The sequence below is a fragment of the Lepidochelys olivacea genome (genome assembly GCF_965140295.1).
Source record: "Lepidochelys olivacea isolate rLepOli2 genome assembly, chromosome: 1".
In the NCBI taxonomy this organism is placed as follows: Eukaryota; Metazoa; Chordata; order Testudines; family Cheloniidae; genus Lepidochelys; species Lepidochelys olivacea.
Genome location: NC_140411.1, coordinates 121,888,322 through 121,910,887, shown reverse-complemented (window position 1 = coordinate 121,910,887; position 22,566 = coordinate 121,888,322). Strand labels below are relative to the sequence as shown.

Below are 22,566 nucleotides of genomic sequence, written 5' to 3'. Positions count from 1 at the left end.
AGAATAAATTAATCTGGCAAATCTTTAACTCCCGGTGAGTTAGGGAAAAACTCCCTTACCTGGTGAACTGGACGGGCTATGATCTGGATGACTGATCTTGGGAACTAGCTGAAAACATCCACACCCCAGACCTACTACAGGACTTCCACTGGGCTCACAGGCATCAGCTTCTAATTTTCCACCAGGGTGCTCTACCCACACTCAGCCCCAGGTCCCGCCCCCACTCCACCCCTTCCCCCGAGGCCCTGTCCCACCTCTTCCTGCCCTGACTCTTTCCATCTCCTCCCCCAAACGCGCCCCATCCCTGCTCCTCCCAGCTCCTCCTGCACGCAGCTGAACAGCTGTTCCGCAGAGTTCAGGAGGTGCTGGAAGGGAAGGGGAGGAGTTGATCGACGGGAGCTGGCGGCAGGTGGGAGTGGGGGGGACGGAAGGGAGTGTGGTTGCCTATGGGTGCTAAGTACCCACTAATTTTTCTCTGGAGCACCCACAGAGTCGGGGCCTATGACTGGGCTCATCGAGGTGTCCTCAAAAGGGAGGGGTTCTGTCAAGAATGAGAGCCTAGATATAGCTGGGCCTGGGATCAGCAAGCACCACAGCTGCAATGTCTAATTGGCCAGACTGGCTGAGCAGCATTGCAAGGTCTGCTCTTAAACCTATCTGTAGCACTTAGCGCATGGCTGCTTAATGCTTATGCCTGCTGTTGCACTCACTCCTGTGCCTGCCCTGTTCCCAGCCTTCTTCCAGCCTTGGTTCAGCACTCCTCAGTTTCTGACTCCTGACTCCAGCTCTGACCCTTGGCTCTGACTCCTGGTTCCTGATTCCAGGTCCAATTCTTGGATCTTGACTTCTGCTCCAGATACTAGGCCAGACCACCACTGCTCCGACCACTAGCACTGACTGCCCAGGACTTGGTCAGAGACACAGAGAAGCCTTTAACTCCCTTCTCTATGCAGTAAGTTTCTATGAGATTTGTGTAACTGATGACATTGTCTGTGTAGAGCAGTGGTTCTTAACCTTTACTGCAGCCTGCACCCCTTTGGTTCTCAAAATACGTTCTCGTACCCTTTATCAAAAATCAAAGTATGTTCTCGCATTGTTGAAGTAGGTCAGTTCTTTAAACCTAGATATATTTTTGTTTGTATATTACAGTAAGAGTTAAAAAATGTATAATGTTAATAAATACATGGGTTTGATGAAATAGTTGTACTTACGTGCCTGTGCTTAATTTGTATTTTCGATGATTTACCTTCTAAAAAAATCTGGCATGTCTTGCACCTCCAGAAAGGGCATCTTGCACCCCCAGGGGGAGCATGCACCCCAAGTTAAGAACCACTGATGTAGAGGCTTCAGGTGTGCAGAATACCTCATTTTCTCCTTTCCCCCTTGAGATTAGTGCCATTCCCATCCCTGCTATAGTGTGACTGTATCTCTAGTGAACAGCAAGAACGAAAGACTGTAGAGTCTCAAGGTGGCCCGGGCATCATTAGACAACAATAAGAAACAAAAAATGAAAAGTATGACACCAATAACTCCAAAGTATATTATTACTAGATAAAAGTCCATGCTGTCATGTGGGTGTAAAGTGCAAAATAGCCTAAATGGCTGAGAACTTAAAAATTGAACAATAATAGGCTGTGAACTGCAGTGATGATTTAACCTGGTGATATTCTAAACAAAAAAACTCCCAACCATCCTTGTAGCTGTTTCCATCACTTCCCCCTGACTCAACAGACACAATACATGCCTCAGAATGACAAGGTGCTAACCTGGGATTAGGGCCCCTTTGGGCTCCAGAATCTTTTCCAGTTTCTAAAAATTATGTGATTTCAAGAAATTCAACCTTAACAAGAGGGGTTAAAAATGCTGTTGTGGTGGGGAACTGGATGATTAAGGTATGGGTATGGTCATATTCAATTTTTCACTCTAATCTTGCCCAGGTCAGCAGTGAATGAAAGTCATTGCTAGTGAAAGTCATTGCTGTTCAGTGACCCACTTTATGTGACATGACTGATGGTCTCAGATCAGCTCCTAGAAGAGAAGATGATCACACGTGGCTCCTTATTGATAGTCTTAGCATATAAAGCCATGGAATTGTCTGAATGTGCATGGAGACCGAATTTCCCTTTGCATTGTTTATGCCTGGGCTCTACTACATATCCCAGGGCTAAATACCCTCATATTGACATTACACCTAGCATCCCCCTGTATTTCAAATTTGCATTACAAATTTTCAAATGTGAATTTTTTTTTACTGGCATGACAAAATTTTCACACATTTCAAAAGGAATACAAGCTCCTGCACTACATCATGTAGTTGCCTCACCAACAGTGTTATCCGGGGGGTGGGGGGGGGGTTAATTCCCTTGCTGTTCGCCTTTTATTGCTCACATACCCACAGAGTACCATGCCATGCAGTCAGAGGGGAGGGACAATTTGCTCCCGTGCAATGCCCTGTGGACCTATTAATGTCCCCGCACCAGGGGCAGGACCCACATGTTCAGCACCTTGTCAGGCAGATCAGGGCAGCACCCTCCAGCCGCATTTAAAGCAGGAGGGGGACAATAGACTGAGGTGGGAAAGAGACAAAATCAAGGGGAAATAGCTCCTTCCTTGTAGGAAACGGCCTCCCCCAAGCCTGTAGGGGTCTCTGCAGCTGAGCCTCCCCCCACTCATTGATCCACCCTCCCCTCCCCTCAGGCTGCCGCGGGCAGGGCGGGGATAGAGAATGTACCCAGGCATCATAGAGAGTAGCCAGCAGCAGGGACGGAGCGTCGAGCTGCACGGCGGACAGGAGTGCGCTTCCCGCCGCCATCTTGACGCCGGGCACGAAGGCCCTCCCTCGGCTAGTTTCATAGCACACACCCTCCGCTCTGTGGCGTCGAAAGGGGCTGGAGTTTCACCGCCAATCATTTCACGCCAGAGGGAGGAGTAGGCGGTTTCCGGCCGCACGGGCCGCTCCGCACAGGGTCGCGCTTCCCCTGCCCTCACCTAAGATGGCGACTCCCCCCTCCAACCCCCCCTCGCGCGGCGGGGGCGGAGCCGGGCCCGCCCCCTGCCTGCCTGCCTGCCTGGGTGGGAGGGGGTGTTGTGTGTGTGTGTGTGTGTGCGGCAGGCGCCCGCCAGCCCCGGCCGTGACTGACACTCACACGCGCCCCGGCACGCAGCGAGCCCGGAGCCCCGTTCGCAGGGCCCCGCCGACACACCGACCTCGCGGCAGCAGCGCCATGACGGCCAGGCGGGAGGTAGCGGCGGCGGCCCGCGGCCCCGGCTCTGGCTCTGCCCGCCGGGCGCCCGGGGCCCCCCGGCTCGGAGCGGTGCTGCGGCTTCTGCTCGCGCTGATCGCGCACACGGCCCGGGCCGAGCAGGAAGGTGAGAGGCGCCCCCGCGCCGGCTCCCGGGCTCCGCCGTTACCGTTTGGGGCCTGGCCGCAGAGCGGGGCCCCGATCCTGGCAGCCTGCGCCGGGCCCAGGCTGGGGAGGGTCCCCCGGGGCGGTTGCTCAGGGGTTTGCTGGGACCCGGAGCGCTCCAGCCGCGGGCGGCAGCTGAGCCGGGGAAGCGGCTCCCGTCCCCCCTAGTGCCTGGGCCGCTGCCACCCTCGGCCGGGCCCCTGTGCGGGTGGGGGTGTCCCTTCGCAGCGCCTCGCTTCTCCTCCCGGCCGCTGCCAGCTCACAGGCTGGGGCTGGTCTCCCTGCCGCCCTTCCCGGACTGTCACTGCCGGTCTGACGCGCCCCGCCTCGGCCCGGGGGTCAGGCCAGGGCCCGGGCCGGGGGGTCCGGGTGGGTGGGTGGGGGGGTGAGAAGCAGGGGTCAGGGGTGGCCGTTGAGGCTTGTCCGCAAGCTTTCGGGAGGCCGTTGACATTGAGGTGAACTTGTGAATGGGCTTCACCTCGGGACTTTCCCCTGAGGCAGTGGCAGGGGGAAGCTGGTGCCGTCTGGTAAAACACCTTCCCTTGCGGGCGCTTCCCCATGCTTCAGTTCGAAGGCAGCTGCCCATTATCAGACGCTTTTGCACAGATTACCCCCCCCCCCAACTGCTCCGCTAAGAGATTGACACCCACCCGTCCCCCAGAACTTTTGGCAGGCCGAACCTAGTCACTGTGTAGGATAGAGGGTATTTTTTGTTTGAGTTTGGTGAAATTCAGGAAAAGGCTTTTAAATTTGGTGTTTTGAAAACTCCTATACCACTTTTTTTTTTTTTTTGGCTCATTTTATTTCTAATATGGGTTGACCCGAAATGCTATGTTTGTTTTGTTGGAGTTGCTGAGCTGTGCCTTCTCATATTGTGGAGAGGACTAATGGAATAGGTAAAAAGGTAGTTGTCTTTAAGTGTCTGAAAAGTAACATTTAAATATCCGTGTTACTGTTTATAGTATAAACTGACATTGTGATGGCTTAGATGCTGAAGCAGTTCCTGGGTTAAGCAAGAAGTGGAGGTACACATACTGTACAAGGGATAGAGCTGAAATATGTCAGAATAGAAGCCCAGAGAGAGGGAGACTGGTAGAGAATTGGGAAGTACAAGCAGGTCGGGGGAACCCAGACAGGTGGCCTAGAGCCATAGTCTCCAGTTTTGAAGTGAGGAGAGAGCAGCATAGGTGTTTCTGCTGGAGAAATGGGGGATGGGACCCCAGTGTCATATACACAGAGATCAGCATATGTTTAGCTACACTTCCATTTCTAATCAAAGAATCAATTCTAATAATTACCTAATCATTTGTTTTTGTAGATTTTAAGGTGGCAGTGTTGATATGGCATGATAGTGACAGAATCACAGCAGAGAGCTGGCTGGATCCCTAGTGTTTGGGGTTTTAAAAAAAAAAGGGTAAGGAATGTAACATTTGAGTGTGGGGTGTTCATAGACCCAGCAGTCATAACTATGGTGTCTTCTCAGTCATTGGGTAGTTCAAATGTAGACATTTCCAAAATGTGGTTATTTCCGTGCCCGGTGTTTGGTTATAATCATTCTGGTGTTTTTTTGCTCACCTGTATCTAGACAGCTCTTAATTGAAATAATCCCCGAATGCGATACCACTGATCTGTGCCCTAGAGTTAGTGCCACCTTAAGACCACTATTTTATGTTGACTCTTTAGGAGGGCTGATCACCCTCAGTGTTTGAGCAATTCCGTATTGACATTCTTTGAAAAATAAATGCAGTCTGAGACTCAAGACCAAAGTTTGAGCAGGTGCAATTGAGTTCTTTCAAGAAAGTAGTATAACTGCATCAATAGTTAAACTGACAAGCACTAACTTATGACTATAAATGTACCCTAGCAATACTTCAGTCATCTCCACAGAGTGAATTTGACATCCATGCTCTCTAGAAGACTCCTTTTTGTTGTTTGCTTTTTTGCATGTCGCCCGGATTGGAAGCCCTGGATAAAGTGAACAATGAAGGTTTAAGGTTTACCTACCAAGAAAAACTCCTGGATACAGAACCTCTATCATATTTATGGGAATAAGTTATACTGTTACAAACACCTTTATACAGTTATAAACAGTGTCTGTAGTATCAGGTCATACTGCTTTAACTAGATTAGTTTCTAAACAAAACTAGTTATACTGGTACAAAAATTGTGTAGCCCAGCCTTAAAGTGGATAGAAGTCCATATCCAGACTGAAACTGACTGATATCTGTCATTGTCATTACTACCCATATGGTTCTGAAGAGCATCAGGGAGACTTTTCAGAATGCTGTTAATCTTTTCTTTCTTTTTTTTTAATTGTTGTTGTTTGGGGAAGTAGCAGAGGGACTGGAATTGGTCAGCTGAGTAAGAAAATACTGAATTCACTCAGTTTGAAGATTCTGTCATCAGCCATAAGGACAAAAAACTTAAATTTAACTACTCTTCTTTAAAATTTTGCAGCTATCTGTAGTTCAGGCTTTCCTTTCTTATTGTTGTGAAAGTGTCCTACTCTACTGTCAAATGGCGATTTCAAGATCATTTGATATCTTCCAGTTTTTTGGTTACTAACCAGTCAAGGTCTAAAACTTGGCAAGGCATAGAAGTGGTACTAGTCCTTGCTTTCAATATAAGTCTCTGGAATCCGTGCCTGATGGAAGTTTATCTAAGTCTGAGCCAGGCCACGTTCAGGAAGAGTTTTAATGTTGCTTTCTAGCAGTTGATTTGGAACCTCTGCCATTCAGCATATTGACAGCATTTTCCTCACCTTCAACTTGTACAGTTGTTTTGTCTTTGTTCTCTTTGTATTCAATATATAACTTTTATACAAAAGCTGACCCTGGAAAACAACTTTCCAGAATAATGCAGCACAAAATCCCTGCTTTGCAACTGACTAATGAGCACCTGACTACTCAGTTAACTTTAGATAAGCTATTACCAGCAGGAGCGTGGGGTGGGAGGAGGTATTTTTTCATGCTTTTTGTGTGTATATAATAAGATCTTCTACACTTTCCACAGCATACATCCGATGAAGTGAGCTGTAGCTCACGAAAGCTTATGCTCAAATAAATTGGTTAGTCTCTAAGGTGCCACAAGTACTCCTTTTCTTTTAACTTCCGATAGTTGTCTTTCCTGCCATTTCATAAGACTGGAGCAGAGAGAGCATGACTGTTAGGTAGCTGACAGGTTTCAAAGTAACAGCCGTGTTAGTCTGTATTTGCAAAAAGAAAAGGAGTACTTGTGGCACCTTAGACACTAACCAATTTATTTGAGCATAAGCTTTCGTGAGGTACAGCTCACTTCATCGGACGCATACTGTGGAAAATACAGAAGATGTTCTTATACATACAAACCATGAAAAAATGGGTGTTTACCACTACACAAGGTTTTCTCTCCCCCCCACTCCACTCTCCTGCTGGTAATAGCTTATCTAAAGTGATCGCTCTCCTTACAATGTGTGTGATAATCAAGGTGGGCCATTTCCAGCACAAATCCAGGTTTTCTCTCCCCCCCCCCCACAAACCCACTCTCCTGTTGGTAATAGCTTATTTAGTCCCTGAAAGTGTATCTCTTAAAGATGCTCTTTAGTGCTCACATTGGAACAGCTTTTATTTAAACAAACCTAACAACTGACAAGTCAACATGAGCAAATACCTTTGCATGTTTGACTTACTCTTCTAAAGTCCTTGATATTTATCTTTGAAAGATAGCAACTGGACATTAATGGTAATCTTAACTACCATTTAAGATAGAAAAGATGGTCTGTACTGGGACCCAGAAAATCCTCTTCTGCTTTCAGTCCTGCTGAAGACTTCCCATGTGAAGCTGGGTGAGTCACTTTCTCTCTACGCTTGAACTCAAAGGATGCTTATTCTGTTACACTGAATTAGCACACCAAAATAATAAACAACATGAGGCAAACAACTGTTAGTGAAGCAGAGTGGTACATTTTTTACCCTGTCACTGAGAAATTGTAGATAATTGGAAAGCTAAGTGGTTTGTGCTACATCTTGCTGTTTTAATGTATGATGAAAGTTAAGAACTTTCAGCCAAGGAAGTTTGTCATTTCTATTTGTATCAATAAGAAAGGAATAGTAAGTGGTTAGGTCATGGTTGTCATTTATCGTTACTGGTTCTGTTAACCCATATTCTTTCGTTGTTAGCCAAATTAAATATGGTAGACAGTGTAGTCATAAGAATAGCCATACTGGGTCAGACCAATGGTCCATCTGGCCCAATATTCTGTCTTCTGACAGTGGCCAAGGCCGGGTGTTCAGAAGGAATGAACAGGTAATGATCAAGTGATCCATCCATTGTCGCCCATTCCCAGCTTCTGGCAACAGTGGCTGGGGACACTTCCAAGCATGATTTTGCATACCTGCCCATCCTGGCTAATTGCCGTTGATTGACCTATCTTCCATGAACTTACCTCGTTATTTTTTGAACCCTATGATAGTCTTGCCCTTCACAACATCCTCTGGTAAAAAGTTCCACAGGTTGATTGTGCGTTGTGTGAAGGAATACTACTATTTCTTTTCTTTTTTTTAACCTGCTGCCTATTAATTTCATTTGGTGACCCCTAGTTCTTGTGTTATGTGAAGGAGTAAATAACACTTCCTTATTTGCTTTCTCCGTACCAGTCATGATTTTACAGACCTCTGTCATATCCCCTCTTAGTCATCTCTTTTTCCAGGCTGAAAAGTCCCAGTCTTATTAATCTTTCCTCATATGGAAGCTGTTCCATATCCCTAGTCATTTCTGTTGCCCTTTTCCATACCTTTTCCAATATTCAACATAGTCTAGTGGATAGGGAGTCAGGAGCCCTGGATTCTACTCCCAGCTGACATGATGTGTAGCGTTTGGAAAGTCATTTCACTTAGATATGTTTCTCCTTCCATCTTTTGTCTTCTATGTATAGGCCCCAAGCCTGCAATTCTTTGCATGCGGGCAGACTGCTGTGCTCATGGAGCACCATTAAAGTCAACAAATTGCAAGTTCTGGGCCTTAGGCTGTAAGTTCTTCCGGGAAGTCTTTCATTATTATGTTTGTATAGTGCAGTGGTTCCCAAACTGGGGTTCGTGAAATGTTACAGGGGGTTCTCGGGGTGGGGGGGAATTCCCTAATGGTGGACAGAGCTGTCCCTAGGCACCCCAGGCAGCACGGCGCCAGCAGCCCGGAGCCCCTGGACTTCCAAGAGCTAAGCTGATCAAAGCAAGCGTATCTATCACACCGAGGAGATTTAAACTTCAAGACTCCTTATAAGAAATGGAAAGGAAGGTGGATATTTTTTGCTGTTTTTAAAATTAAATGGACAGCTAGTATTGTTTTTAAAATTATTATGGCGAACAAGTTTAAGCTTTGTTGTAACGTGTGTTGTTTGCCTGGCTGCTCAAGACCTGAATGCTTGTGTAGGAGGAACTCTTCGAGTTGGCTTCTTAAATACCTTCATGCTGTTTCACATCTGATACTCCTTGATGAAACATAGGAGCCTTGTCTTATAACAGGCTTATTCAAAGTGATACAAGCTATGAAAGTGAGATCTTGGAAGAGTGTTGCTGTTTTCATAATGTAATAAAAATACTGTAATGATAGATAATTAATAATAAATTGTGTGTAATAAGCATGTCATAAACAAATTTTATATTTTCAAGATCACTGCTTTTATAATTTATACTCGGGTAAAGGAGAAAATCCCTGGAAATATTCATTTTTAGGAGGGGGTTTGGAAGACTTGATGTTTTCTGTGAAAGGGGTTCACAGGTTGTTAAAGTTTGGGAACCACTGGTATAGTGCCTAGCAAAGGTCCCAAACTGTGCTCAAGCCTGTATGTGGTGTTGTAATACAGTTAATATATATTGATGTTTTTAGTTTTAATCAACATGACATCCAAGTCATCAGTATTGCAATATTTTTGAATTATCTGCATTGAGCCATTTGGATAACTTTAATTAAGGTATTGGCTGAATGCAGTACAATTTCATATAAAAGTTCATGTTGGGTATCTATTGTACAACATATTTGGCTAACTTTTAAAGTGCAGTTCTGCTTCAAAACATGACTTGGCTTTTGGTTCCATATTTGTGTTCTCTCAATGATTCCCAGATGAGATCCACTCAGTTTACAAGTACAAAGATTACGTTTCCTACTATAAGCTCTGCAACTCAGTCTGGAATCTGAAAACGAAAGATGGGCTTTTGTGGGCCATGCATTGCAAACTGAAGGATCTGTGATTGTTGAAGTGCAAGCCAGAACAGAATCTAGCTCATTCACTTGCTTACTGGCTCTGCGGGGCTAATGGAAGTAAACAGTAGTCAAAATGTTCTTTGTTGCTTTATGTTCTTTCTTTATGAAGAGTGAAGAAATTAGCTGGATACTTGATGGGCTGTATGTTCATTGGTTGCCTCAGTTTTTGGGTCCTCAGTTTGACATCGGTGTAGTACATATTAAATGGATTAAAACTGGTTAACTGATAAATCTCAAAGTAACTCTAAATGGGAATTATACAATGGGATTGCTTCTAGTGAGGCTCTGCAGGGAATAAGGTTCTGTTCTTGTTCCAGTGATATTAAATCTTCATCAGGGATTTGCAAGAAAATATAAACTAGAACAGATTGGTGGGATGGAAAATAATAACAGGTCAGTTCTACAGAGTAATCTATATTGTTTGGTAAGATAGGTTTATCAAAATGCAAGGTTATACATACGTTCATAGACTAAGGCCAGCAGAAATCTCTGTGTTCTTCAGATGCAGCAATGAATCTAAATGAATCTTTGCTAACTAAGGAATCTAACTGAGACAAAACTCCATTCCTGGGATGTGCCAGTGGTGTGGCTTGGATAGTGGAAAAAAATGTACTCCAGCAGGCACTGCTGTGAAACATTTGTGCCGCCTCCTGCCCCTCCCTGTACTTTTTCTGACCATATTGAATGCTAGGCCATAGAACGGGGTGTGGTGCTCTGCTTCCTCAGTTCTTTACAGCTGCACAGTAGATGGACCAGGGACCTCTCCTGGCTGATCCACCCAGATCCAACCCCTTTGAAGATTGTATCTCAGTTAGATCCCTTAGCTGAGATTTGTTTAGATTTATTACTTTTATTCTGACATTTTGTTAGTTCATGTGGGCTCATGGATCGTAGTGAAGGGGAAGAGGCTTTGTATTCCCATACCAGGTGTCTAGTTTGCTTGGAGGCAGAATACCCTTCTTCACAGTGTGCGATCTGCAGCAACTTGCAAGCTCTTGGAGTGGTGCATCAAACTAAACTCCAAGACTTGCTGCTTCAGGAGGCTATGCAAGCCCTCCAGCTCTGTAACTATTAGTTCCATGAGTACTGTTGGGCTTGCATCAGCCTTTCACTTCCTAGGGAATAAAATGCAGCCCAAAATCCAACCTGAAGGTAGTATCCTCCTATCATGGAGTGAAAACCAAACCTCTGGTACCAAAGGGTCCTAAATCATTTGATTTTAGTTCTAGACACAATGGAACCCTATATATCTTGACCTTTGTTAGAAGATCTTTATGGGTGTGCCCTTCAGATATGACAGCTTTGGTTCAGAATAAGCGTAGGTCCTGAGATATAGCTTGTGTAAGCAAAACCATGGATTGTTCTGTGTCTCTGTCCTTTAGAGTCAGTTCTGAAAACATCACCTGGAACCTAGACTAAAAGTTACTGCCTCAGTGCAGGGAAAATTCCAAAGGAAGGGGTGTGCCCTTAATGTAGCAAGCATATCAGTTCCAGGTAATTTTGACTCCTCAGCATCCACTATAATGGTAGTCGCCTAGGTACTGCTCAAATTTGCCGTTAGAACTATTATCTAATTAGAGCAAAAGTTCCCAAACTGTAGTCCACAAGCTCCATTCAGGTGGTCTGTGGATAGTTCCTTCTAAGTTGTGCACCTGGGCAGCTGCATACGAGAGAATGAAGGGCCACCCACCTAATAAGTGGAGCTGTGTAAGAGTGGCTCTACTAATTTAGGTGCCTGGACCCTGGAGAAGACGCACATGAAAGGTGAGGTGGTGGCTTTGGGAGGAATGGGGGTAAGTGGGAGGGGGCAGTGGAGTGAGAAGAGCGGGTGTGGGGAATTTGGGACATGCAGGGCTGTGGCGGCCAGAGAAAGAGGCAACTTTCCCCAGCTCCAGGGTTGCAGCTGCTGGAGGGCCCTCCTTCCCAGTCTCAGCTCTGTGGCTGCTGTGGCAGGGGAGAGAGGGCACATCCATCGCATTAGAAAGGTAAGACTACTGTTATTAAAGTAAGAGTTGTGTGCTTTTATTTGTCGAACAAAAAAGTTAAGTTTATTTTTATATAGCGCTTTTATTCAAAGCGCTTTACAATAGTTAGCTAATGATACAAACAACATTTGGAAAGATCATTAAGTGGTCCGTTGAGACCCTCAGCAATTTTCAAGTGGTCTGCCAAAAAAAAAAAAAATTTGTGAACCACTGAGATAGAGAACTGTATATTCCCTGGGCAGAGTGATAGGGCCGCTTCCTGCTCCGACCTCCCACCTGGAAAAGAGACAGAAGATCAGAGGAAATTCAGATTTCCCCAGCCATATCACTTCCTTCCCCTAAAACACCTCATCTTTTGTCTCCCCCTTTTCCGTTTCAAGAATTCCAAGGCATTAGTTGTCCTTTTACTAACTGCCTTGGAACTGATATTGGATCTGCGATCTGTCACTGAATCAGATCACGATAAGTGGGTTAATATACCAGCTCAGTTCCCGTCAGCTGAGGTAGAAGTGGACCCAAATAAATGTTAAATGCTCCATGCAGTACACACACAAGATTGTATCGTTAACCAAGTAAGTACTATGATTGGGAATGTGATACTAAATATTAGCAGATTTAGCAATTCCTTCCTTGGTACAAATCATCATCCTTACAGAAATCTAGCACCTCCTAAAGGTCAGGGAAAATCTCATGTATCATTTTAGTTTAGATTATCTGGGTATATTGAGCATTCCCAAAGATAGTAGTCCCAAAGTAATCCCCTTCTTCGCTCAGAGAAGAGGAACCGATGGGACTCATACCAGAACGTGGATTCGACGTCTAATGATCAAATGTCCCCCTGATGACTTCAGCATCTTCCTCACCAGAAGATGTTATTCAGTTTCATGAACTGTGGTCAGAATAGCTTCACCTTTAAAGAACACATCTGTGTCCATAGAAGAGATCTGTCTTCGAGTATTCAATATATTGGGTCCTCCTAATAGCAAGATCACTGCACTCGGTTTTAGAAGCATTATTGCAACCAACCAAAACTATTCGGGGAAATCCTGCCTCTGGTCAAGCCGTGTCAAAGAAGGCTGACAAGCTATACCAGTTACCACATAAGGGTTTTTCTTTCTGTCTTCCTGCTCCTAACTTGGTGGTTGCTGCGGCAGTTCACAGCCCAAGTGCCTTCTGTCCCATTTAACAGAGGGTAAGAAGCTGGATACTCTGGGCAGGATGGCTTTCTCCTCAGCCTCACTAGGCATTAGGATTGCTAATTGTTAGGCTCTAAAGGTTTAGATATCAGTACCATCTCTGGGGCAAAATGGCCTTTTTTGGTAAGGATCTGCCTGGAGAGCAAAGGAAATTGGCTAAAGCCTTAATAAAAGGACAGCTAGTAGCTAAACATGGACATGGTTAAATCTACAAAGTGACTTGGGTGCCTAAATCCAACATTTAGATGGCACTGAGGTCCTCAGAACCCCCACTCAGCTGCTCCTAAATGTGTATGAACGCACATTTCTGCTGTTAGTCACCAAGACGCCTACAAATCTGCTGGTGAGCATGTTCACAGTTGCCTCAGTCTAGGCACCTGGGTGCCTAAGTCCAAGTAGGATCCTCAAACTAAGCATTCCCCTCCCAATCTCGCCTGCCTGTCCTAATCCGGTAGGCCTAAACCACACACTAAACTAACGGGGAAATTCAACCCTCTGTCTGTTGTGGAGGAGGGGCTTGAACACAAGTCTCCATCTATCAGGAGAGCGCCCTAAGCACTGGGCTATGAGGTGTTTTGGAGTGGGGGTCTCTATCTCCTGTTGAAACTGTTCCACTGTGTCAATATGTAAATATGCATTGGAACAGGGAGACTACCCTGGGTCCCTTCCCTACCCGACCAGGTGAGTGCCATAACCACTGGTCTATAGAGTCATTCACAGTCTCTGGCTGTATACATATTTAAATACTTGTATGTAGTGACAAAGCTTCAACAGGAGAGATTGAAAGAGATATGTGTTCGTATCCCTTCTCCACATGAAGCAGAGAGAATTGAATCCACCTCTTGTACAGCCCAGGTGAGTACCCTAACCGTTGGAGTAACAGTTATAAGAGAGGCATACCACCCCCCCCTTCTTCAGTGTTTCATGTGGATGGGTGGGGGGAGGATTAGCACCTAACTCTTTAAGGAATTCAGGAAAAGATTTAGAACTGTGAATTCTAAGCAGAGATTGGTGTCTCCCTCTGGCTTATATCTCGGTGCCTAACTGACTTGAAGGATAGGACTTAAGACTCACCGCCTTCTAGTCATTTTCTACTGGCTAGCTCCACGTGCAATGGACTGGCTTTTGTGGATTCAGTTTTTAAGCACCTAACTCTCCCCAAACATTGTGTTAGGGAGCCAGGTAGGTGTCAAACTTGGGGCTGTGGATTCCACTGGGTGGCAAATCACCTAAAAGCTAGATGTGGCAATGCCTAAGTTCCTTTGGTGGATCTAGCCCTTAGATCCTCATTTGATGCTTCAGACACTACAGAAACGACAGTGGTTTCAGCTATCACAGTAGGTCAAGATGCATGGCTTAGGCTACATCTACACTAGCACTTTTGTCAGTATAACTTATGTCACTAACGGGTGTGAAAAAACACACCCCTGAGCAACATAAGTTACACTGACAGAAGCAGTGGTGTAGACAGTGCTATGTGAACTGGAGACACTCTCCCGCTGACATAGCTACCGCTGCTCACTGGGCGTGGGTTTAATTATGGTGACAGAGAGCGCTCTTCGCATGAGCATAGAGTGGCTACCTGGGAGATACTACAGCTGCATTGGTGCAGCTGAGCTGCTTTAAGGTCTGTAGTATAGACATTGCCTTAGATGATCTCATCTTCCACCTGAAACCAGAGCACATGTGGAAAAACTTTCATTCATAGATGATGGCTTGCTCAGTGCAAGGACTGATAGTCCTGGAGAAGATTAGATGCTAGATGAGCAGCTAGATTGCTAGGGGATTATTAACCCTCAAGGAGACAGTTTGGAGCTCTTGTCTTTAATTATTGTAGACAGCAATACACTTCATCATCAGTTTGTATTTCATTCAGAGATGCTTTTGCACAAACAACTTCCAGTTCAACAGCAGTGGAGGCAAAAGAGCTGCAAGCAAATAAAGGACAAATAAATCATACCCTTTTCTTCTGTGTCAGGTTTTAGACCACAGTTTTGATATGAGGTTCCGGAACTGCAAACTAATCTTAAACTATTCGCCCTCCTCCTTCCACACCTTTGAGCATCAATTTTCTCACTCCAGTAACTGTGGTTTCATCCATAAAGACAAGTGGATCCAGGAAGTAGTACATATAATTTGACACCATACCACCCCTTCCCTATCTCATCAGGAATCCGCTCACAAGAACCTACTAAAAGCAGAGGTTCACTTGTTCGTAGAAGTAGGGGTCATACAGGAAGTTCTAAGGGAATTCAGGGGAAAGGGATTCTTTGGAATCAGAAATTATCTGAAAGCATCTTCAACCTGAGAGCGCATATCTCCTTCGTGAAAAAGTTCAAATTGTGCATGCTGACTCTACCATTAATAATTCCCTCCCTACCCACCCAAGTTTGTTTTGAGCTTTCTGTTTGAAAAAGGATGCATATTTTCCACATCTTTCTGGCTTTCACATTGCAAATACCTTCGTTTCTTTGTGGGGGGGAATGGGGAGGGAGGAAGATCACTATCCGTATAGAATCCTTACATTTGACCCTTTTATCACCCCTTGTATGTTTACAAAATACTTAATTGTGGTGGCAGCACATCTAAGAGAGGGTGTACATGTATCCCTTAGTTACGTGACACACACATTAAGGGATCATAAGAGAGCTTGTCCAGTGATACGACTTGCACCTGCTTCCATTGGGAGAAACTGGGACTTAGAATAAATTGGGGGAAAAAATCATGCTTCCTACTCAAAGAATTCCCTTCATTAGGGAAGATCTGAATTCACAAGCAGGCAGAGCCTTTCTACCAGAAGAAAGATTCCTGAAAATTCAGTTAGCTATACTCAGGCATCAAGACTTCTTACCAGATAGTAATGTTGTTCTTCAGACTGGTGGGGCTCACAATCTCAGTTACACTTACAAATCCCATCTATGCTTGTCTCAAGATGAGAGTTCTGTAGCAATGGTTAGCAAAACATGATCTCTGAAGCTCAGACAACATGTTCTCAAAGTTGACTCCCCCAAGAGAAGGGTTGCAGTGTCCTGAAAGAGAGAGAGAGCATCAATCCCGTTTTATCTACAGGTATCGCCTTCAGAGCCTCCAACTTTGGGAGGAGAGCCTATTTCAACAAATTACTAATTCATTGTCATCGGGCTGTGTGGGGAAAAAATACATACTAATAATGAGGGCAATTTACTGCGCTCTCAAAGTTTTCCTTCCTTACTTGTAAACAAGTAGAGGAGGTCATTCCACTCAGCTGTGCAGAGAAGCTGTAGCACCGTGGAATTGGTGTATCATCACACTTTACCACATAGCTCTACATCAGGTGGGCAAAAGCAACAACCTGGCAGGTCAAATGAGCTGGAGCAGACGAGAACAGCATGAATGGTCTGTAAACACACCACCAGATGACATCTTTGCATGTCTGTGGGTTATCTGTAAATAGATCTGTTTGCAGCAAAGCACAATGCCAAGTGCCCAGTGTTCTGCTTGAGAGCAGGAGAGCATTCCTTTTAGGATGCATTTCTACTCAACTGGTTTCCTCTCATCCAAAAAGTAACACAGAAGATAAAGCAAGACACAGTCAATAATAATATGGTTATGACAGTGGTTTCCAGGCTTCCTTCATCTCTCCAGAGGAGTTTGTTTGTTTATTTATTTATTTACTTGTATTACTGTAGCACCTAGGAGCCCCAGTCATGAACCAGGACCTCATTGTTCTAGGTGCTGTACAAACACAGAACAAAAAGACTGTCTTTTCTCCCTATCACCTGTTGTCTCAGAACAGCCAGATTTATCACTGCACTCTTCCATTCAGTATACCTGATAGCATGGGCCATAGGACGTCTCTAGATCTGTTAGTTCGGTTGCCACGTCTTGATATATTTCCTGAAACAATCAACTCACAAAGTCTACGACTTCAAGTGAAAAAGGCTTACAGTTTGGGCATCCAATAACATAGTCCCAGCTTCAGCTCCAATCCAGTCTCTGTGTGCGTTGCTTGGAACTTTCTGATATCTGCTTATTGTCTGTGAAAATTCATTTAGCTGTCATATGTGCTTACCACATACTCATTGATAACAGAACTGTATTTACTCATGGCACAGTAAAGAGATTTATGAAAGGTCTAGTAAGCATCTATCCTCTAGTCAAAGGTTCAGCTCCATCATGGGAACTTAATTTAGTGCTTACTCAATTTATGGAGCTGCCCTTTGAGCCTCTGAATGTTCACTGTTTGTCTATCAATCAAAACAGCATTTATAATAGCCATAGCATCTGCCAGAAGAGTACGCAAACTGCATGCTGATGACTGATGTGACCTTCACAGTTTTCCGCAAAGCCAAAGTTGTTCTCCATCCCCATCCTAAATTCTTTCCCAAAGTAATAATTGATTTCCATCTCAGCCAATCATTTATCTAATAATATTCCTTCCCAAACATCATGTAAACATCCACATACCAGATACTAAAAGCTTTCTACCTAAATAGAATCAAAGCATTTTAAAAAGTCACAAAATCTTATGCACAAAATAAAAGGCAGTTTTTGAAGAAATGGTCTATCTAAGTGGGTTATGCTGTGCATTGAACAGAGCTACAAATTGGCCTCTGTTCCTCTCCCTTTCCAGATAGGGGTTAGAGCCCATTCCACAAGGGAAAAAATGGCCTCTGTGACATGGCTTAAGCATATTCCTATTGTGGAAATCTGCAGAGCTACAGGATGGAGCTCTAGCCATGTGTTTACAAAATGCTATGCACTAGACCAGAGATTGGCAACCTTTGGCCCGCGGCCCGCCAGGGTAAGCCCCATGGCGGGCCGGGCCGGTTTGTTTACCTGCCACGTCTGCTGTTCGCCGCTCCAAGCCAACAGGGGCTGCGGGAAGCGGTATCCAGCACATCCCTCAGCCTGTGTCACTTCCCGGAGCCCCCATTGCCCTGGAGCAGCAAACCGCGGCCAGGGGAGCTGCGATCAGCCGAATCTGCGGACGCGGCAGGTAAACAGACCGGCCCGGCCTGCCAGGGGGCTTGGCCTGGCCTGCCAGGGGGCTTACCCTGGCGGGCTGCAGGCCAAAGGTTGCCAATCTCTGCAGCAGACCTAGCATTCTGATCAGATGTTCTGTTTAGTAGAGCATTACTTCTGTCATTGTTTATTTAGAACTCCTTGTCTCCACCTTCCTTGCATGACAGTACTGTTGATCAAACTGTCCCATAAGTGGAAATGTACAGAGGCCACTTGAAGAAGAAATGAAGATTATTCACCTGTAACTGGACTTCTTTGAGATGGACTTTGCATATTCACACTTCCTGCCTACCTTCTCCTCTTCCTCAGAGTCCTAATTATAGTCTTGGATCTGAGAAGGTGGTGGTAGGAGCAGAGGTGACTGGAGTACCTTGCCTTCAGTGTTTAGGAACAGTGAAGGAAGGTGCACAAGTGTGCTCCAGTGGGCACCACTACAAAACATTCCAGGTCCCAGGCTCCATTGCAGGTGCATCCAATAAGTAGGAATGTGCAGAGACCACTTGAAGAAGTTGCAGTGGGGGAGATTTAGGTTGGATATTAGGAAAAGCTTTTTCACTAGGAGGTGGTGAAACACTGGAATGCGTTACCTAGGGAGGTGGTGAAATCTCCTTCCTTAGAAGTTTTTAAGGTCAGGCTTGACAAAGCTCTGGCTGGGATGATTTAATTGGGGATCAGTCCTGCTTTGAGCAGGGGGTTGGACTAGATGATCTCCTGAGGTCCCTTCCAACCCTGATATTCTATGATTCTATAGCACAACTCCAGTTACAGTTGAGTAACCTTCATTTAATCTAGCCTGACCACCTGCCTAACATAGTAGGCCGTGGAATTTCACCAAGTGAAATGGCGTTGGTGAAACGATTACTGTGTCCAGTTTTGGTATCAACACTTGAATTTTTTTTTTCCCCAATTGGAAAGAATTCAGAAAAGAGATGCAAGAATGATTTTGCGTTCTGAAAAACTAGTCTTTTAGGGAGACTTAAGATACATAGATCTTATCTAAGATGGTTGAGAAGTGATTTCATCATGATCTAGAAGTACCTACCTAGGGAAGAGATTTCTGATAGAGGGCTCTTTTAATCGGACAAAGGCATAGGAAAATCCGATGACTGGAAACCGAAACTAGACAAATTCAGACTGGAAAAAAGGTGCATGTTTTGAACCATGAGGTTAATTAATCTTTGGAACAATTTAGTAAGGGATGCAGGGAATTCTGTCACTTGAAACCTCTAAATACAGATTAAACCAATTTCTAAAAGGTGCTTTAGTTCAGACAGAAGTTATGGTCTTGACACAGTAATTACATGGCCTTTGTTATGTAGGAGGTCAGACTGGATGATGATGATAGTTGCGTCTCATTTTAAAGTTTTACTCTATAAAAGGGTCTGATTTTTTGGGAAGGTGTTGTACATCCATGTTTGAGAATCTGTCTACTTTAAGGTTTCTCAGGCAGATGGACTCAATTTGAATTCTTTTCAGTTAAACACATTGGAACTTCCAAATATATATTGTGCTCTCTTAACTAATATTTGTGGTTTGTTCTTTTCCAAAAGCCTATGATGATCTCTCCTTTTGTATGCTTCCTCTTGTTTTGCCCTCATCACTTTTTCTGTTCTTGTACTCCCCCATGCGCTCTCTTCTCTGATCTTATTACATGTTTCAGCCCGCCTCTTCCTACTCATCTGTGCTTCCACGGTACAAGGTATTTAGTCACTTTGCTAAACAATATCTAGGTAATATTAATGTACTTTCCAAAAGGAAGGCTTTTTCTGCTCTTTATTTATTTCTGCTTTATTTCTGCCCCATCCCCTGCTCTGCCTCTTCTCCCGGAGACCTTACCCCCCCCCCCCATTGCTCACTCTGCCCCCCTGTCGCGGGACTCACCTGCCATCTGCAGAGCCAGGCTGGGAGGAGCTGGTGTGGAGCCTTCCCGCCTGCCCAGTTAGGACACAGCGGTCAGGCTCTGACTTAAAAAAGGAGAGGGGGTCTGGGGGCAATTGGGGCACAGTGGGGAGGTCAGTCCCTGAAGTGAGGGGCCAGGAGGAATTGGGGGAAGGTCAGAATATGGAGCGAGGGGCAGTGGTGGCACTGGTACCTACCTCTCCACCGGAGGCTGGAGCTTTGTGTCTGGGAGCCAGTTCTCTGTCAACTACTGACCAGCTCCTCCAGGTAGCAGCTGCTGCTCTTCCCTCTTGGTGGGGAGGCTGATTGCAGTTACTCTGGTAACCAACTTTTAGTGTGCAGGCAGTACTGACTGGAAACCGCCAGGTTCCCTTTCGGACTGGACTTTCTGGTCGAAAACCAGACACCTGGCAACCCTAACTGGGGAGGATGGGGCAAAGGACAGTGACAGCTTGGAGTGACTGTTGCTTTGCCCCTTTCACTGTTAAGTGATACGTTGTGAGTAACTCTGTTTCGACATTAGTTCCAATCAGTTATAACTGTGCAAATGAAAACAGTAGATTGGCAGAGGTATAACTGAAGGCCTAGTTTAGGTTACTGAGCCTTACTACTGGTGGTGATGCATAAAAAGTAAAAAAAACTAGAGCCCTGCGCTGATACAGAAGGTTATATCTACAGAGCTGCAGGGCTCTAGTGACAACAAGTGAGACCAACAGGGTAACAGTCAGTGACCAGGCCAGGAACCACAGCGGTGAAAGCAGCAGCATGTCGGGCTGCTGCTCGCAGGAGCCAGCGCCCAGCCTGTGCAGCTCCTCCGGTGCGGCTGTGCTGCCCCCAGCCCTGCCTACTGGGACAGGCACCAGGCTCACTGGCAGCTGTCCCTGGTCACACTAGTGTGTGCATGCGACTTGCACCCTCCCGGACAAGATTCCCATCAATGTTGTACATTTGAATTCTCATCGGCATTAGGGGTCATCTGTGCATTGGAACAAAAGATCATCTAAGTATGGGTAAAAAGAAAGGGTACTTGTGGCACCTTAGACTAACAAATTTATAAGTCCTCCTTTTCTTTTTGCAGATACAGACTAACACGGCTGCTACTCTGAAACCTCTAAGTATGGGTAACAGTCAGTGAGAGCACTTAATCTCTTTCTACTAGTAGGCATATATAGTTCCTTGCAAACTCTTTTTTTTGCCCAGCACATTATGTTAATGGAATTTCTTGCTCTCTTTGAAGAGAAACCTTGGTACGCTTTTTCTAGCTCTTAAAAAGTGACAGGTGCCCCTAGGGTAGGGTCTGTTTGAACAGGGCCTGAGGCTGACTCACTTCCATTCCCCCAGGCTAGGTTAAAGTGCTCTTGTCCATCTCCTGTATGAATCAGGAGTGTGTTGGCACCTTCTGTTTATGGCTGGCTTTCAAAAACAGGACTTTACTAATAGAACTACTAAAGCAAACCCTGATGCAAAGCTAAACTAAAAGTGGATGAGACAAGTGGACAAAATCCATGTCCAGCTACGGGAAAAAGAAATCATGTAACAACTCCCAGAAAGCATTCACTGAAGTAAAGAGCTACTGTATAAAAAGGAATAGCAAAAGGTGTCTGTCCTGCTTTGTCTCAATGTTTTTCTGTCTTGAGTTTCAAAACTAGTATGTACAAATTGTGATAAGACTACCACAAAACAAATGCATTGTTCTTAGTTATTCAACAAAAGTTAGTTTGTTTCCAGTTTAGCTTAATCTGTTTATATATTTATTTTTAAAAACCTAGTTGGTACACTTTTAGCCTTGTATAAAATCTCTACTTCAGTTGTAGATGGTTTAATTGTCACTGAGTATTTTCCACACAAGTGTTAGCCCTTTGCTGGAGAAGGGAGGGCAGGAAGGGGAGTGGGTGTTTAAGGTCATGGGGAAGTGAAAAGAGCAAATGAAAGTTCTATATGATATGAGTTTTTGGTCTCAGTCCAGTTCCCCGTGGTCTGTGATGCTCTCTTAATGTATATTTATAACCTTGGCCATGATGGTTCCATCTAGACTCCCTTTAGAGAAGATTTTGTTTTATCTGTGCACAGACCCCTGCAAAGGAAGAAAACCGGTCATCTGGCTACAAAATCAGCAAGAGCACCTCATTTGAAAAGGACAGCTGGCTGGTCCTTTTCTGCCCCTAGAGCTCTGTGAGGTGATGTAGGGGCAGAGTGACGTTCTGAATTCTCAACCCAAAATATTATGTCTTAGGAGACAGATAAAAGTTCAGGCTGGTTTTTGTGTTACTTGAATCAGTTAGTTCATCTCTAATGAGAGTAGGCCTTTTTTGAACAGCTTGCAGCAATCAGCTGCCTAATTTGTCTGTGTGTCTTGTGCCAGAATAAGCTTCTGTTCTCCAATGAAACTGTTGAAAAGTGGTTTTTACTGAAAGCATACAACTTTCAACACTATTTTCTGTTCTTGGAATTTCTAAGTTTTTTATGAAAAGTTTCACTGAGTGAGCATGGCAGTCATATATCCTATGTATATGTTTCATGGCATGCTGTCCATTTCTCCCAAGTGCAAACTCCTATCTTGTTTTCCTTCTCCTTTGTATCACTGCATATATTAGACACCTATTAAGACATATTACTTTTTCCCTTCAAGTATTCCACATGCTGCTCAATTTCCTTCTCGTAGGTTATCCATCATCCTATTAGTAATGTCTGTTCTATTGGGTGGACTATGGACTATAACTTTGTTCAAAAATCTCAGTGTTTCATTTGAGCAAGATCAAAGTGTACTTTATAGCTCATCTGAACCAAATAAATTGTTTTTTAAAAAAAATCTATGGTGTTTTTTTTTCAAATCGAGTG

The 22,566-nt window shown here is 44.8% G+C and overlaps 1 protein-coding gene across 2 annotated transcripts in view; it reads left to right on the top strand.

Annotated features, from left to right (window-relative positions):
• The first annotated feature begins 3,079 nt into the window (after positions 1 to 3,079).
• The window catches only part of TMEM131 (transmembrane protein 131), a 184,766-nt gene continuing 165,279 nt past the window's right edge, over positions 3,080 to 22,566 (top strand). The window contains exon 1 of one of the 2 annotated variants that reach the window (XM_084638837.1): positions 3,080 to 3,369. In XM_084638837.1, coding sequence (XP_084494963.1) covers positions 3,225 to 3,369 — 145 coding nt within the window. In that variant the 5' untranslated portion in view covers positions 3,080 to 3,224. The remainder of the gene's footprint in view (positions 3,370 to 22,566) is intronic. The other variant, XM_084638836.1, reaches the window with a different exon arrangement.